The sequence below is a fragment of the Canis lupus genome, chromosome 20, assembly GCF_048164855.1.
Source record: "Canis lupus baileyi chromosome 20, mCanLup2.hap1, whole genome shotgun sequence".
In the NCBI taxonomy this organism is placed as follows: domain Eukaryota; kingdom Metazoa; phylum Chordata; class Mammalia; order Carnivora; family Canidae; genus Canis; species Canis lupus.
The window spans coordinates 19,100,501-19,115,817 of record NC_132857.1 but is presented as its reverse complement, the minus strand read 5'-3'; the positions used below and the strand labels follow the sequence as shown (position 1 = coordinate 19,115,817).

The window sequence follows — 15,317 nt, the reverse complement described above, 5'->3', positions numbered from 1 at the left end:
AAAATAGTCCTGTTTCATCATAGAAGGACATTAGAGGGGCAGCCCCGGTGGCGCAGCGGTTTAGCGCCGCCTGCAGCCCGGGGTTTGATCCTGGGGACCCTAGATCAAGTCCCACATCAGGCTCCCTGCATGGAGCTTGCTTCTCCCTCTGCCTGTGCCTCTGCCTGTATCTCTCTCTCTCTCTCTCTCTCTCTCTCTCTCTCTCTGTGTGTGTCTCTATGAATAAATAAATAAAATCATTTAAAAAAAAAAAGGACATTAGAAATTTTGTGGGTTTTTTTTTTTTTTACCTTCACAAATATTAAAGGAAAGTTCTACTTTGTAGGAGGTAGGATTATATAAAATTATTTCTATATTGGTGAATTAAATCAGTTAATAAAAAAGTAATCACAATATGTAAAATTATTTTGGTAAAATACTCCGTAACATGAAGCTCTGAATTCATTTCTTAGATGTGACTGTTGGTAATTTATTATATTGGCTAAGCCTCAGTTAACACATCTAGAAATTCAGGTGGTTATTTTAAACTTTTCTGATGGATATTTACTAATTTCTATTTGGTAATTTGTATTGACACTAAAGGGTTTTTTTTTTTTCAGATGAATCGAAAGAATTGTCCAATCTTTGGTTGATGGCTGGCCTCAATATAAGGAATAGGCATGCCCTTGTTCATTTCTCAAATGGAGTACAACAGTACTTCCATTCATTTTTATATTGTCTACTCAATCATAATAATTTGCAGTAGAAAGAAGTATATGTAACCACACATGTATAAACACAAACACACCTAGTGACTTAGTGGTGGTAGGAAAGTTAGAGACTAACAAAAAGTGTTTATTTACATTTGCTTCCAGAGATTTAGGTTTTGGGAACCTGACCTGGGATCCAGGGCATGTCCATAACAACCATTGAGGTTCATGGAAGAAGTACTACGTGAGGTTCATGGAAGAAGTACTACTTCTACTATGTAGAAGACTACATATAGTCTCTAAAGATATTTGATAATATTCCATCTCATCCCCAGACATTGGGGACTAAATGTGATATTCTTAAACCTACTATATTAAAAAAAATACAGTTGATTTTATTTTTCGAACAATCACGTTATCTTCTATGCCACCCACACCCCATTAATGAACTGAATGCATACTGTGGAAAACGTCATGCTTTTTGTAAAGGAGAGGGTGAAAAAGTACAGCTTGAAGTAAAAACTCATAGCAAATCATTTTACCTTTGTTTACATATTTAAGAAGTTGTCTTGTTGGTGGAGACAGACAGGAAATCTGCATTCTGTCACCACCAAAAGTCCTCTTAGGGTTTTTGTTTTGTTTTGTTTTTTAAATAAAGAGACCAGCCACAGCTATATTAGTATAGAAAAAAATTCAAAGAAATTGGAGCTCAGCTAGAGGTGAAACATATAAAGTTAATTGCAATTAGAGACTGTAATATATAAAATAAGCTATTTTATGACTAATAGAGAGCAAAGAAATAAATTTCATTATTCTCTATACTTCTAAAGAATATTTGTTAAGATATTTTGAATTGGTAATATATATTAAATGTTCAAAGATCAAATCTGTAGAAAGATATATATAGTGATACTTTACGCCCACTTTTGCATCCCATTCTTGTCTCCCTCACCTCATTTGTTTATTAGTCTTTCTTCTTCTAATGTTCTAATACAAGCAAATATGTATATTTGTTTGTTTACAATACCCATATTCCCCAAAAATATAAGATGTAGGAAACTATGCATATGCTGTCAAGTGCTTTGCTTTTTTCATTTAGTACCATATCTTGGAGAACTTTCTTTTTCAGTATATGGGTATTTTCCGCATCCTTTTGTAGGTTGCATATGCACAGAACTACATACTTATAGTCCCCTATTAGCAGACACTTAGACAGTTGCCAGTCTTTTGCCATTACTAACATCCTTACTCAAGTGTTATTTTGTAGTTGTATAGGTTCTAAAGTTGGGAGTACTATTACTGTGCTAAAGGGTACATGCTTTTATAATTTGGATAGATGGTGCCTTGTTACCTTCTATAGTGGTTCTACCATTTTTCTTTTTCACCAGTAATTTTTAATGTGTCAAGATTTCCAGGTTGGTAATTTTCAGGTAGCTGCTGGTTGATAGCCAATAGTTAGCTGAAAAAAAAAATCAAAAGAAAAATTATTATTATATCTTAGGTAAAATTTAATGATTTTCCTTTAATATAGACTTTTAAATGTTTTTCAAAGATTTCTTTTTTTTTTTTTTAAGATTTTATTTATTTATTCATGACAGACACAGAGAGAGAGGCAGAGACACAGGCAGAGGGAGAAGCAGGCTCCATGCAGGGAGCCTGATGTGGAACTCGATCCTGGAACTCCAGGATCATGCCCTGAGCCAAAGGCAGATGCTCAGCCACTGAGCCACCCAGGAGTCCCTAATATAGACATTTAAATATGCGTTAATTTGCTATTCATTTGTTTCAGGGCAAATGAGTTTCTTTGAGAATAATCCACTGACTGGAGTTCCATGATACTAAACTTCACTGTATTGATTTCAGTGTTTGACTTTTATATAGTGAGAACTTAGGGCACTCTGAGTTTCCTCATTCTTTTACAGATGTTCTGTTTATACCAAAATAGTTATTTTAGTTATTCGCCTTCATTGAATTTTCCTAAGCATTTGCCTTGGTTTTTATAGACATAGTCATGTTCTTATAACAGTCATGTTCTTATATTTTACTGGTTCATATAACATTTATTTACATCATATTATTTTAATATTAAATAACTGCTAAGCTAGAATTTTTGAATCAGGATTTCTTAATTGTTTTTGTTCACTAATGTGTCATTGTGCTTTTAATCTTCTGGCCATATTAAGTGCTCAGTAAATACTTATTGAATAGAAGAGAGGCAGGAAAGAGGAAGTGTGGGAGGAGACTAAACTAATTTTTGCTGTACACCCAGAACAATAGAGCAAAGGTTAGGTGAGGAGGAGGAAGTGGGGGCATAGCAGAGGTAATCTTATCGGCCAGCAATATTTAGCCTGCCATGGCAAGTACAATCATGTATTGGAAAATTAAGACTTAAGATTTTACAATTAAGAATTAAGATTTTCCCTGTGCATCATCATGAATATACCATATTCATATACCATTTTACTACTATTTACTTTATATTTTTCTTCAATTAATATTTAAACACTTCAGTAAATTTAATGAATAAGAATCATTTATATCTCCCTAAAAGGGATGCTTGCCATAAATAAAAACAATGGTAAAAATTAAATACAATGAGAACAAAACATTGCTATTAAATGCAAGTTAAGTGTGATCTTTGCAGAGAGCTCTAAGTGAAACAAGATTAGCAAGTGTTATGTGCCCCCCCAAATACATGAAAAAAAAAACAAAAAAAACAGAGAGAGAACCACAGAGCACAAGAACAAAGATAATGCAGAAAGGGTAAAATGTTAATAATAGGTGAATTTGAATAAAGGTTATGTAGGAGTTCTGTGTACTCTTATTCTTACAACTTTTTTTTTTTTTTTTTAAGATTTTATTTACTTATTCATGAGAGACAGAGAGGGAGGGAGGTAGAGACAGAGGAAGGAGCAAGCGCCCCATGGAGCAGGGAGCCAGATACAGGACTCAATCCCAGGACGCTAAGAATCACAACCTGAGCTGAAGGCAGACACTTAACTGAGCCAACCAGGTGCCCCTATTCTTACAACTTTAATGTGAATTTGAAATAATCTCTAAAAAAGAAATTTAATATATACAATGGAATATTATTTAGCCATCAAAAAAGTCAAGTCTTGACATTTCCAGTGATGCGGGTGGAACTAGAGGTTATTATTTTAAGCGAAATAAGTCAATCAGAGAAAGACAGTTATATAATTTCACTCATATGTGGAATTTAAAAAAATAAACAGAGGAGCATAGAGGAAGGGAGGGAAAAATAAAATAAAATGTATTCAGAGAGGGAGACAAACCATAAGAGACTCTTAACCATAGGAAATAAATTTAGGAAAGGGGTAACAGGGTGGTGGGCATTAAGGAGGACACGTGATCTAATGAACACTGGGTGTTATATACAACTGATGAAGCACTAAATTCTACTTCTGAAACTAATAACACACTATATGTTAATTAATTGAATTTTAATTTTAAAATGCAAAAAATAAGTGATATACAGATAAAGTAAATTTGGATAACTAAAAAATAATCCTTGAATATCGGGGAATTGAAAAGGGAATAAAATTTTAATATTATTTATTTAATGTATCCATGTATCATCTAAAAACATTTCAGGTTGTTGGAGTCATTCCACTCCTCCAGAAATATTATGCTAGATGATCTCTAGGGTCCTTTCTGGTTCTTATGTTCAGTGTCAAAGTATACATTGTATTAAGGCAGCATAATTAAAGCTACATACACTCCCATTTCAGTATTTCAGTGAGTAACATTACGGAGGCTCAGAATGAGGTAAGGCTATTGTTAGGAAAGATAGCCTGAATGGGTTAAAGAGTAGAAGTAGCTTAGGAAGAAAACCCTGGACTGTTACAGTTGTGAGAAAGAAAAATATTAGGTCAGAAAGCTTTTGAGAGGGTTCAGAGAGTTTCTAACACACAAATTATTAAGTTTTTATTTCTTTCATCATACTGATCCTGCTATATTTGATTTCTGATAATAAGAGACTCTTAAGAAATTTAGGTATGGATATATTTTTGGAAAATAATACTACTTTATAGTAGAGAGCCATTTTTTTCTTATGGTTACCACTGTAGACTTATGGATTCTTACTTTATTCATTGACTTTTAATACTTCAGTATCACTATTTGCCGGGGTTGGGGGGACATCTCCAGGAACAAAGAATTTGGCTGGTACCATTTTCCCTCTCCTATCTCCTAGCTTAAGAACATGGCACTGTGTTGTCACCCTCCACCTAACTTGCTAACAGTGTGCCCCACCCATGTGTTGCGCTGCAGACACACCACTTCAGCCAGGCCTCAGCTCAAGGTCTCCTCCCACCGCAGGTCAGCACAAACCTTGCTAACACCTGCCTGTCCTGCTGGCTTCTGTGGATACAACCCCTCCACTATCTTGGCCAGAGTCCATCTTAAGTTATGCCACAAACCTGGCAGTGTACAAGCAGCCTCCAGGGGCCAGCACCACTTCAAAGTCACTCCTGCCTCAGGGAGAGGGGAAATTAATCACACACATACCAGTCAGACTGTATCCCTAGCAGCAGGCTTGGAACAGAGAGCTGGTCTGACTGCAGGCCCCACCCACCAACAATGGCTTTTTAGGGGACAAAAGAGGGAAAGTGTCCTGAGGTTCAGTGCTACTACATTTCTGGCAAATGCCTGGTCTGACTCAACTCAAGCCTAAGGCATCCCCAGAGCAGCCCACCAACAGCACAGGAAAGAAACACTGCCCACAACAAAGAGAGCCATTGCAGACAGCTGGATCAAAGGAAAGAGTGGCTCAGCCACAACAGCAGGGCACACACAAGGCACATAGAAGACACCCCTGAAGCACCAAGTTCTGGTGAACTGGGACACTGCCCTGCACAGCATTATGAGACCTCCTCTTCATAAGGCTACTGCTTTCAAGAGCAAGAGATGTAGCTGACTTTCTTAACATATAGAAATAGGCATAGAGTTAAAATGAGAACAAAGAGGAATATGCCCCAAATGAAAGGACAGGACAGAATCACAGCAAGAGAACTAAGTGACACAAAGTAGTATGCTTGATAGAGAATTTAAAAGAGAAACCTACTGGACTTAAGACTCTTTGTTAAGAGTCTCTCAGTGAGACTCTTTACAAAGAGATCGAAAACATAAAAAAGAACCAGTCAGAAATAAAGAGCTCAATAACTGAAATTAGTAGTAGTAGACTAGTAGACTAGAGCAGAGTAGTAGACTAGTAGACTAGAGGAAGCAGAAGAATGCATCCGCAACCTGAAGGACGAAGTAATAGAAAGCAATCAAGCTAAGCAGGTAAGAGGGGGAAAAAATAATAGAAAATGAAAATAGACTTAGGGAACTCAGAAACACCATCAAGTGTAATAACATTCATGTTATAGGGATCTCAGAAGGAGGGGAGAGGGAAAAGGGAGCAGAGAATTTATTTGAAGAGAAAAGAGCTGGAAACTTAATCTGGGAAAGGAATCAAATCCAGGTCCAGGAGGCACAGAGAGCCCCTAACAAATTTAACCCAAAGATGTCCACACCAAGACATATAGTAATTAATATGGCAAAAATAGTGATAAAGAGAGATTTTTTAAAGCAGCAAAAGAAAATTGTAACATACAAGGGAAGCCCCAAAGATTATCAGCTGATTTTGCAGCAGAAATTTTTTAGACCAGGAGAATGTCATGATATATTTTAAATGCTGAAAAGAAAAAACTTGCAACCAAGAATACTCTATCCAGCAATGCTATCATTCAGAATAGGAGAGATTATGAATTTCCCAAACTAAAATTAAGGAATTCACAACCATTAAACCAGCCTTACAAGAAACGTTAAAGAGAATTCTTTGAGTGGAGAGGAAAGACAGTAAGTAGAAGAAAAGTGGAAGCACAAAAGCAGTAAAAATAAGTATATCTACAAAAATCAGTAAAGGGACTCACAAAATAAAAGGATATAAAATATGACGTCATATACCTAAAGCATCTTGAGGAAAGGGGTAAAGAATGGGTTCAAACATAAGTGACCATCAACTTAATATAGACTTTGATATGCAGGAGATCTTATATACAAACCAAATGATTAATGACAAATAAAAAACCAGTAATACGCAAAAAAATAAAGAGACAAGAATCGAAGTATGTCACTAAAGAAAACAAGCTAATCATGAGAGAAGAGCAAGAGAAGAAAGGAACAGAAAAGAACCACAAAACAGCCATTAAACAAGTGGCAAAATGGCAAAAAGTATATACCTATCAGTAATTATTTGAATGTAAATGGACTAGGGACGCCTGGGTGGCTCAGCAGTTGAGTGTCTGCCTTTGGCACAGGGCATGATCCTAGAGTCCCGGGATCAAGTCCCACATGGGTTTTCCTGCATGGAGCCTGCTTCTCCCTCTGCCTGTGCCTCTGCCTCTCTCTGTGTCTTTCATGAATAAATAAATAAAATCTTCTTTTAAAAAAAGAATGTAAATGGACTAAACACTCCAATCAAAAGACATAGGTTGATGGAATGATTAAAAAAAAACAAGACTCAACTACATGCTGCATACAAGAGACTCCTTTCAGGCCTAAAGAAATTGAAATTGAAAGTGAGAGGATGCAAATTGAAAGTGAGAGGATGGAGAAGCATTTGTCATACAATGGATGTCAAAAGAAAGCCAAGGTAGCAATACTTATATCAGACAAAATAGAGTTTAAAACAAAGACTGTAACAAGACAAAGAAGGACACTATATAGTCATAAAGGGGACAATCCAGCAAGATACAACAGTTAATATATATGCACCTAACACAAGAGCACCCAAATACAAAGCAGTAAATAACAAAGGAACTAATTAATAGTCAAGTGGAGATCCCTGGGTGGCTCAATGGTTTAGCACCTGCCTTCAGCCCAGGGCATGATGCTGGAGTCCTGGGATCGAGTCCCATATCAGGCTCCCTGCATGGAGCTTGCTTCTCCCTCTGCCTGTGTCTCTGCTCTCTCTCTCTCTCTCTCTCTCTCTCTCTCTCTCTATGTCTCTCATGAATAAATAAAATCTTTAAAAAAAACTAATAGTCAGGTGCACATGGAACATTCTCCAGAATAGATCACGTATCAGGACACAAGTCTAGTCTGAACAAATTTAAAAAGATTAAAGTCATTCATATATCTTTTCTGATTACAATGCTATGAAACTAGAAATCAACCACAAGAAAAAATCTGGAAAGAACACAAATCCACAGAGGTTAAGTAACATGCTATTAAAGAATGAATGGGTCAATCAGGAAATCAAAGAGGAAATTAAAAAATACATGGAGACAAATGAGAATGAAAACACAGTGGTCCAAAATCTTTGGATGCAGCAAAAACTGTTCTAAGGGGGAAGTTTATGACAATACAGGTCTACCTCAAGAAACAAGAAAAATCTCAAATAAACAACCTAACTTTATACCCAAAAGAGCTAGAAAAAGGACAAACAAAACCCAAAACTAGTAGAAGGAAGAAAATAATAAAGATTAGATGAGAAATAAACAAAATAGAAACTAAACAACAACAGAACAGATCAATGAAACCAGGACCTTATTCTTTACTTTGTTCTTTAAGATTTTATTTATTTATTCATGAGAGACACAGAGAGAGGCAGAGACATAGGCAGAGGGAGGAGAAGCAGGCTCTTCGAGGGGAGCCCAATATGGGATTCAATCCTGAGACTCCGGGACCACTCCCTGAGCCAAAGGCAGATGCTCAACCACTGAACCACCCAGGCATCCCACAGGACCTGATTCTTTAAAAACATCAACAAAATTAAGAAAACTTTAGCCAGATGCATTAAAAAAAAAAAAAAGGACATAAATAAAATCAGACACAAAAAAGTGGAAATAACACTGACACTACAGTAAAAGGATTGTAAGAGATTATGAAAAATTATATGCCAACAAATTGGACAACTTCAAAGAAATGGATGAATTCCTAGAAACCTATAATCTCCCAAAACCAAATCAGAAAGAAATAGATGATTTGAAAATAGATGTATTACCAGCAATGAGATTGAATTGGTAATCAAAAAACTCCCCCCCAAAAAAACAGCTTCACAGGTGGATTCTGTCTAACATTTAAAGAAGAGTTAAGATAAGATCTATGCTTTCAAAATATTCCAAAACATAGAAAAGGAAGGAAAGCTTCTAAATTCATTCCATGAGGCCAGCATTACTTTGATCCCAAAACCAGTTAAAGACACTGCAAAAGAGAACTACAAATCAGTCTCAGTGATGAACATAGATATAAAAATGCTCAACAGAATATTAGGAAACCAAATCCCAACAGTACATTAAAAAAAAAAATCATTCACTATGATCAAGTAGGATTTATTCCCAGGATGCCAGCATAGTTCACTATTGGCAACTCAATCAATGTGATACATCATACCAAGAGAAAGGATAAAAAAATATAATCATTTCAATAGACGCAGAAAAAAGCATTTGACAAAGTACAATATCCATTCATGAGAAAACCCCCCAACTAAGTAGGTTTAGAGGGAACATACCTCAACATAATAATGGCCATATATGAAAAGCCCACAGCTAACATCATACTCAGTGGTGAAAAACTGAGTTTTTCCCCTAAGGTTGAGAACAAGGCAAGGATGTCTACTATTACTACTTTTATTCAACATAGTACTAGAAGTCCTAGTCACAGCAGTTAGCCAACAAAAAGAAATAAAAGGCATCCAGGTTGGTAAGAAAGAAGTAAAACTTTCAATATTTGCAGATGACATAATATTATATATAGAAGACCCTAGATACTTCATCAAAAGCTACTAGAACTGATAAATGAATTCTGTAGGTGTCACAATTCCAGATTTCAAGATATACTACAAAGCTGTAGTAATCAAAACACTATCATGTTGGCACAAAAACAAATACATAGATCAATAGAACAGAATAGAGAGTCCAGAAAGAAACCCACAATTATAGGTCAGTTGATCTCTAACAAAGGAGGCAAGAATATACAATGGGAGAGACAGTTTCTTCAACAAATGATGTTGGGAAAACTAGACAGCCACATGCAAAAGAATGAAACTGGACCACTTTCTTACATGCACAAAAATAAACTCAAAAGGGATGAAGAATCTAAATGTGAGACCTGAAACCATACAACTCCTAGTAGAGAGTACAGGTAGTAATTTTTCTTTCATAGCAACATTTTTCTATATCTGACTCCTAAAGGCAAGGAAAACAAAAGCAAAAATAAACTCCTAGGACTACATCAAGATATAAAGCTTCTGCATAGCAAAGGAAACAACAAAACTAAAGATAACCTACTGACTGGGAAAAGACACTTGCAAATGACATGTTCAATAATGGGTTTGATTCCAAAATATGTAAAGAAGTTATACGGTTCAACTCTCAAAAAACAAACAATCCAAATAAAATGGGCAGAAGATGTGAATAGGTATTTCTCCAAAGAAGACATATAGATGGCCAACAGACATAAAAAAGATGCTTACCATCATTAATCATCGGGGAAATACAAATCAAAACTGCAATGAGGTATCGCCTCACACTTTTCAGAATGGCTAAAATAAACACAAGAAACAATAGGTGTTGGTGAGGATGTGGAGATAAAGGAACCCTCTTGCACAACTGTTGGTGGGAATGCAAACTGGTGTAGTCACTGTGGAAAACAGTATGGAGGCTTCTTAAAAAATTAAAAACAGAATTACCTTATGATCCAGTAATCCCACTACAGGGTATTTACTCAAAGAATATGAAACATTAATTCAAGAAAGATATATGCTTCCCTATGTTTACTGCAAACGTAGGCAGAGGGAGACGCAGGCTCCCTGTCGGGAGCCTGATGTGGACTCAATCCCAGGACCCCGGTATCAGGACCTGAGCCAAAGGCAGACACTCAACTACTGAGCCGCCCAGGCATCCCATCTTACTTGGTTTTTGTTTGTTTGCTATGTTTTGTCGTCTTACTCATTTCTACAAATCAGCCTCTACTTCCAATCCATAAATTCAAAACTTACGGTTTTGGTGTCTAGGGTAATATTTAGATAATCAGATAAATTATTTCCCAAGGATATGCTGATAGGAAAGAACTAGATTTGCTCTGAGATACACTTTAAAAAAAAAAAAAAAAAAAACTCTTGCACCTTTGGATACAAAATTGCCTACTTTTGTTGTCTAACACAGTGGTAGTTACCATAGTAACTAATGAAGGAAAATACCATAAAGATTTTTGAGGTATTGATAAACTTCTTTTACATAGAAGACCTTCTCTTTATATTTGTAGTCTCCTTTAATGACTAGAGTACAAAGCTATTATTTTGGCCATCTCCTCTCTTATTGATTACACATTTGGTAGACAATATATTCAGTTGTTGATAGTATTTTGAAATCCACCTCTATCTGTATGTGTCCTACATGTAGTGTAGTTTAAAATCTGCTCTGCGTTCCTCAGTTTTAAATGGTCATTTCTATTGTTTTATTATATATTTTCTGAAAATTACCTTTTTTTTTTTTTTTTTTTTTAGGAAATCTCTTGTCAGAAGAACTTTTGTTTTTCAAAAGGCAATTGCCTTGGAAAAATTCACTTTACTTGACTTTGAAAATGGAGAACTGACACTTTTAATGTTTAAAATATCTAAAGTATAACCATTGCTATAAAAGGTGTTCATGTATCTAAAGCCTAGAGGATAATATTCAGAGAAGAAAACAAGAATTAATTCTTTTTTCTTTCTCTAAATTTTTTTTAATAACTTGTGTACACTTTTTTCCGTTTAAAAGAAAAGATGTTATCAGGTCCCTGCCTATTTAACTTTAGAGAAAACTTAGTTTGGTTTATTGTATAGACATGTAATCAGTGTAGCACTTTTATTCATTCCACAAATACTTATGAGGTCTTGATGATTTTTAGTCTTTTTTTAAGGAAATATTAATTAGTGTTAACATCTCTACCAATTTATTATAATACTTGGAGTTCTTGATCATAAAGAAGAACAAGGCCTTGCTTCAAAACAACTGGAATACTCTCCAGTAAGCATAATATTTTCTTGTTGGACTTACATACATCTTAATATTTACTGCATTATTCTATGAATTTAAGTTTTGAGAGGAAACTTTATTATTATGATATCCATTTTTTTAACAGTGACATTACCATACAAGATAGTGAACTGGATCAGAAGAATTACAAATGGATTTACTCTCTAAGAAAATGAATTAATTGAAATGTAACTTCAAGTATTATAATTTTTTCAACGAAAATTCCTTTGCAAAGAAAATATATAATGCAAAATTTTGAAATTATGATTTTCTGTGGGTTTTTTTGGGTAATTCTGAAACAAGGCTACACTTTTAGCAAACATTACTTTTCCATGAGGTCTTACCATTACCACTTTTACCTGTGGCATGTGAATATGGTCTACTCTTGAGTTGCATGCTTGATTCCAGATGTCTTCACATAACTGTTTGGAAAGACTATACTTGTATCTGTAGGAAACAGTGTCATCGGTGGGTCAGCTTTGAACATTTTTTTGAAATAGCACACAGATTTTTCTAGACAGGGATAGAAAAATGAGAAGTCTTGGCTGGAGGAAGCCATCCCTTGGGACTGGGCATCTCCACTAGAAACTGCACTCCTGGACAGAAAAGTGATATCAAGTATTTTCCAATTTTTTTTACCAAGTATTAATCTATCATTCTTATTTGAGAACTGAGTCTGGAAACCAATTTATAGAGATAATTGAGACCATTTGCCAAGAACTTCTTTATGTGTCCCCATCTTTAACTAAACATTGCCATGCCATAATTTAAATGCTCCTTTACTCTTAGAGACAGACATGTTCCCCTTAAAGTGAATTGCTCCATGGAGTTTCTCTATCTCATCTCAGTTTTTAAAATGTGCAACTCTCTAGTTCCTCCTGACTGTACAACTTTATTAATAAATTGAACCTACAAAAGTCGCTAATGATTATCGAACAAAATTTAATGGCTTCTTAAGGGTTCTTATTTTCTCAAATTCACAAATTTGATCCTGCTGACTACCCACATCTTGAATCTCTGTACTCCAGTAGCTCCAATGATACAACAGTCTTCCCTTCTGTTAACTGTTTGCCCACTACTACATTTTTATTTCAGTTGAATTCAGTAGTTAGAGTATGGCATAAGAATTGGACAAAAATCTGACTCCAGTCAGGCACCTAGTTTTGTTTTTAATTCAAGATGTATCTCAATGTCATTACTGTTTTTCAGTCCCATTGCTTCTTTCTTTGGATTACTAGAGTTATCTATTAACCAGTTTCTCTGCCTCTTAACTTGTTTCTCTGCCTCCAGTCCCTTTCCTCTGTTTAATCTTTGTTCTACTTCACAGTTCTTTTCCTAAAGGAATATATTTAACCAGGTCATTATGATGCTTTACCAGACTACCATACTGCTGAGGAACCTACAGTGGCTCCCTGTTTTTGCCTCAAGTCCAGCTCTTCATTCTGACCTTTTTTTATTTTGCAAAAGTTGGGCCTTTCACCGTTATTTTCTGTTTTCATGGAACATAACTTTACCCATTTATTCTGACAATTAAGGCTTCTAGTGTCATGTATTCTGCACATGCCAAGTTCATTATTTCCTCCAGGCTTTTGCTTCTTTTGTCTCTTTTCCACTTCTCTAACATCATTCTCATTACTTTTTCTCAGCTGTTTTTGTCTTAACAACCTTTTACTTAAAAAATTAAAAAAAAAAAAAACTAATTTGGCTTTTACCAATATCTTTTTCTCTAGCTTACTTCTCTTCAGTACCACTTAGTTTAGTTCTTGATTTTTTTCCCACGAGTTTATTCTTTTCCATATTTTTTCTAACCATCTAATAACTTCTAGGTATTTTGAGGTCAAAGAGATGAAACTCTGGGTCAGGTAATAGATATTCCACAAATATATGACCATTGAGTGAAAGAAACAAATCAAATATTCAAATCTTCTTAGTTTTCTCTAAAAAAATTGAAAACAATTTCTGAGTAGAAACAGTTTTTTAAAAATGATAACATCACAGTTTTATCATATCAACTTACATGAGTTTTAAAATTTTCACATCAGCAGGGGGCACTCAAACCAAAGTTCATTCTGCTATCTTATGAAAGATTAAAATTTATCTCTGTAACAGTTTATTCTACTTAAAGACCAGTTATGTTTTATAGTCTGTTTATAAATAAATTTTAGAGTTGTTCAGTAGGTAATTTTTTAGAATTGTATTTTTTTTAATCCATAGAAGATAAATCGTGTTTTTGTTGGAAAAAAAATGGGAAAATGTGTTTTAGAACATGAAATGCTTTATTTGGTGCTTTTGTTGGGTGGCTAGTTTACATAGAAATTTGTTTTCCCTGCTTCAGAAACAGTATTTCAATTAAATTAACACATCAGTAAACTGTGTTTCATTCAATAAAATATTAGCTTTTATAAAATAGTACTTATATTTTACCCCATGAACTTGAGAAAAATGAGCTTTTATTAGAGGCTGTAGTTTAACACTGACTAAAACCTACTTTGGCAAATTCTAAAAGTTTCATTGAATTTTTCTTCCTGAGCCTTTCTTCTGGCAGACTGCAAACAACTAGTGTTATGTGTTTACAGATGTGCTCATTTTCAACTCCTCCTCTCGGAGGTTAACCTAGTACTTATTAAGGGAGAAACACAGTTTATAATAAACAGTGTTTAACATATACTGATGGTATTACTGTATTTCCTGTTTTGTGTTCACAATAAGAAGATTCTGAAAAACTGCCTTTGTATAAATACTTCACTGACATTCCAGACAAGTATAATCTTGTCTGCTGGTAGGCAGGAAAGAGTGATGTCCTGGAATGCTGTTACAGAAGGAAATCTCTTTGTGTTCCACAAATGATACCCCTAAACCTTTTAAGAATATAATTTAAAAATGACAACTCTATATTTGCTTTTCCTTCCGTTTATTAACTTTACATGCATTTACTTCAGAAATTCAATTAGTTTAAAAAAAAATTCCATTATGTCTGAGAAAGAAGCATCTTCCTGGTGGTTTGCTAGAAATTTGTTGGTAGACATGTCAGAGAGTCAACATAAAAACCCATTTAGTAAGTCATTACTAGTTTTTGTTCTTTTAGATTAAAACTATTTTTGATATTTGAATGAGGCTTTTGTGAACTCTCTGCAGGCTTAAAAGGTGCAGAGTTTCCTAATCCCTTCCAAAATTTCCAATGAGGAAATAATTTGAAGATTGTTTTTAGAACACAGATTATTTTTTTCAAAAGTTAGATTTGGAATTTTTATGTTATTATTTAATGTGATTCGTTAAGATATATCAAAATCAGTTAATATTCTAATGAATAGATTTTCTTGGTATTTAATTATGATAGCCAAAATTAAAATTTAATTTTAGTACAATTTAATGTTTCTTTTCAGTGACTGAAAAAAAATAGTTGTGATTTAAACCCCTAACTTATTGCCAAAGCAGATTCATAAACTAGACCTGTGTCTAATTTCTGGGTTGGTGGTTCTTTTTGTTCTGTCTTATTACTTCTACCATTAATATGGGAGGTAACCTAACTACTCACATTGATTCTCTACTTCAGTCCTCACTCTGTCTAAAACCCAGCAAATTAAGAATCATCTGTAGAATTTCC

General features: G+C 34.7%; 1 protein-coding gene and 1 long non-coding RNA gene across 10 annotated transcripts in view; one reads left to right on the top strand and one right to left on the bottom strand.

Annotated features, from left to right (window-relative positions):
* The window catches only part of AFG2A (AFG2 AAA ATPase homolog A), a 350,459-nt gene that overhangs the window by 137,842 nt on the left and 197,300 nt on the right, over positions 1-15,317 (top strand). Inside the window, exon 15 of one of the 9 annotated variants that reach the window (XM_072788496.1) lies at positions 11,203-11,772. The exons of the other annotated variants lie outside the window; for them this stretch is intronic. Coding sequence (XP_072644597.1) covers positions 11,203-11,271 — 69 coding nt within the window. The 3' untranslated portion in view covers positions 11,272-11,772. Of the gene's footprint in view, positions 1-11,202; positions 11,773-15,317 lie in introns of those variants that run through there. 9 annotated transcript variants of the gene reach the window in all.
* The window catches only part of LOC140611715 (uncharacterized), a 61,330-nt gene continuing 47,788 nt past the window's right edge, over positions 1,776-15,317 (bottom strand). Inside the window, exon 4 of the long non-coding RNA XR_012012861.1 lies at positions 1,776-2,148. This is a non-coding gene — a long non-coding RNA (uncharacterized lncRNA). The remainder of the gene's footprint in view (positions 2,149-15,317) is intronic.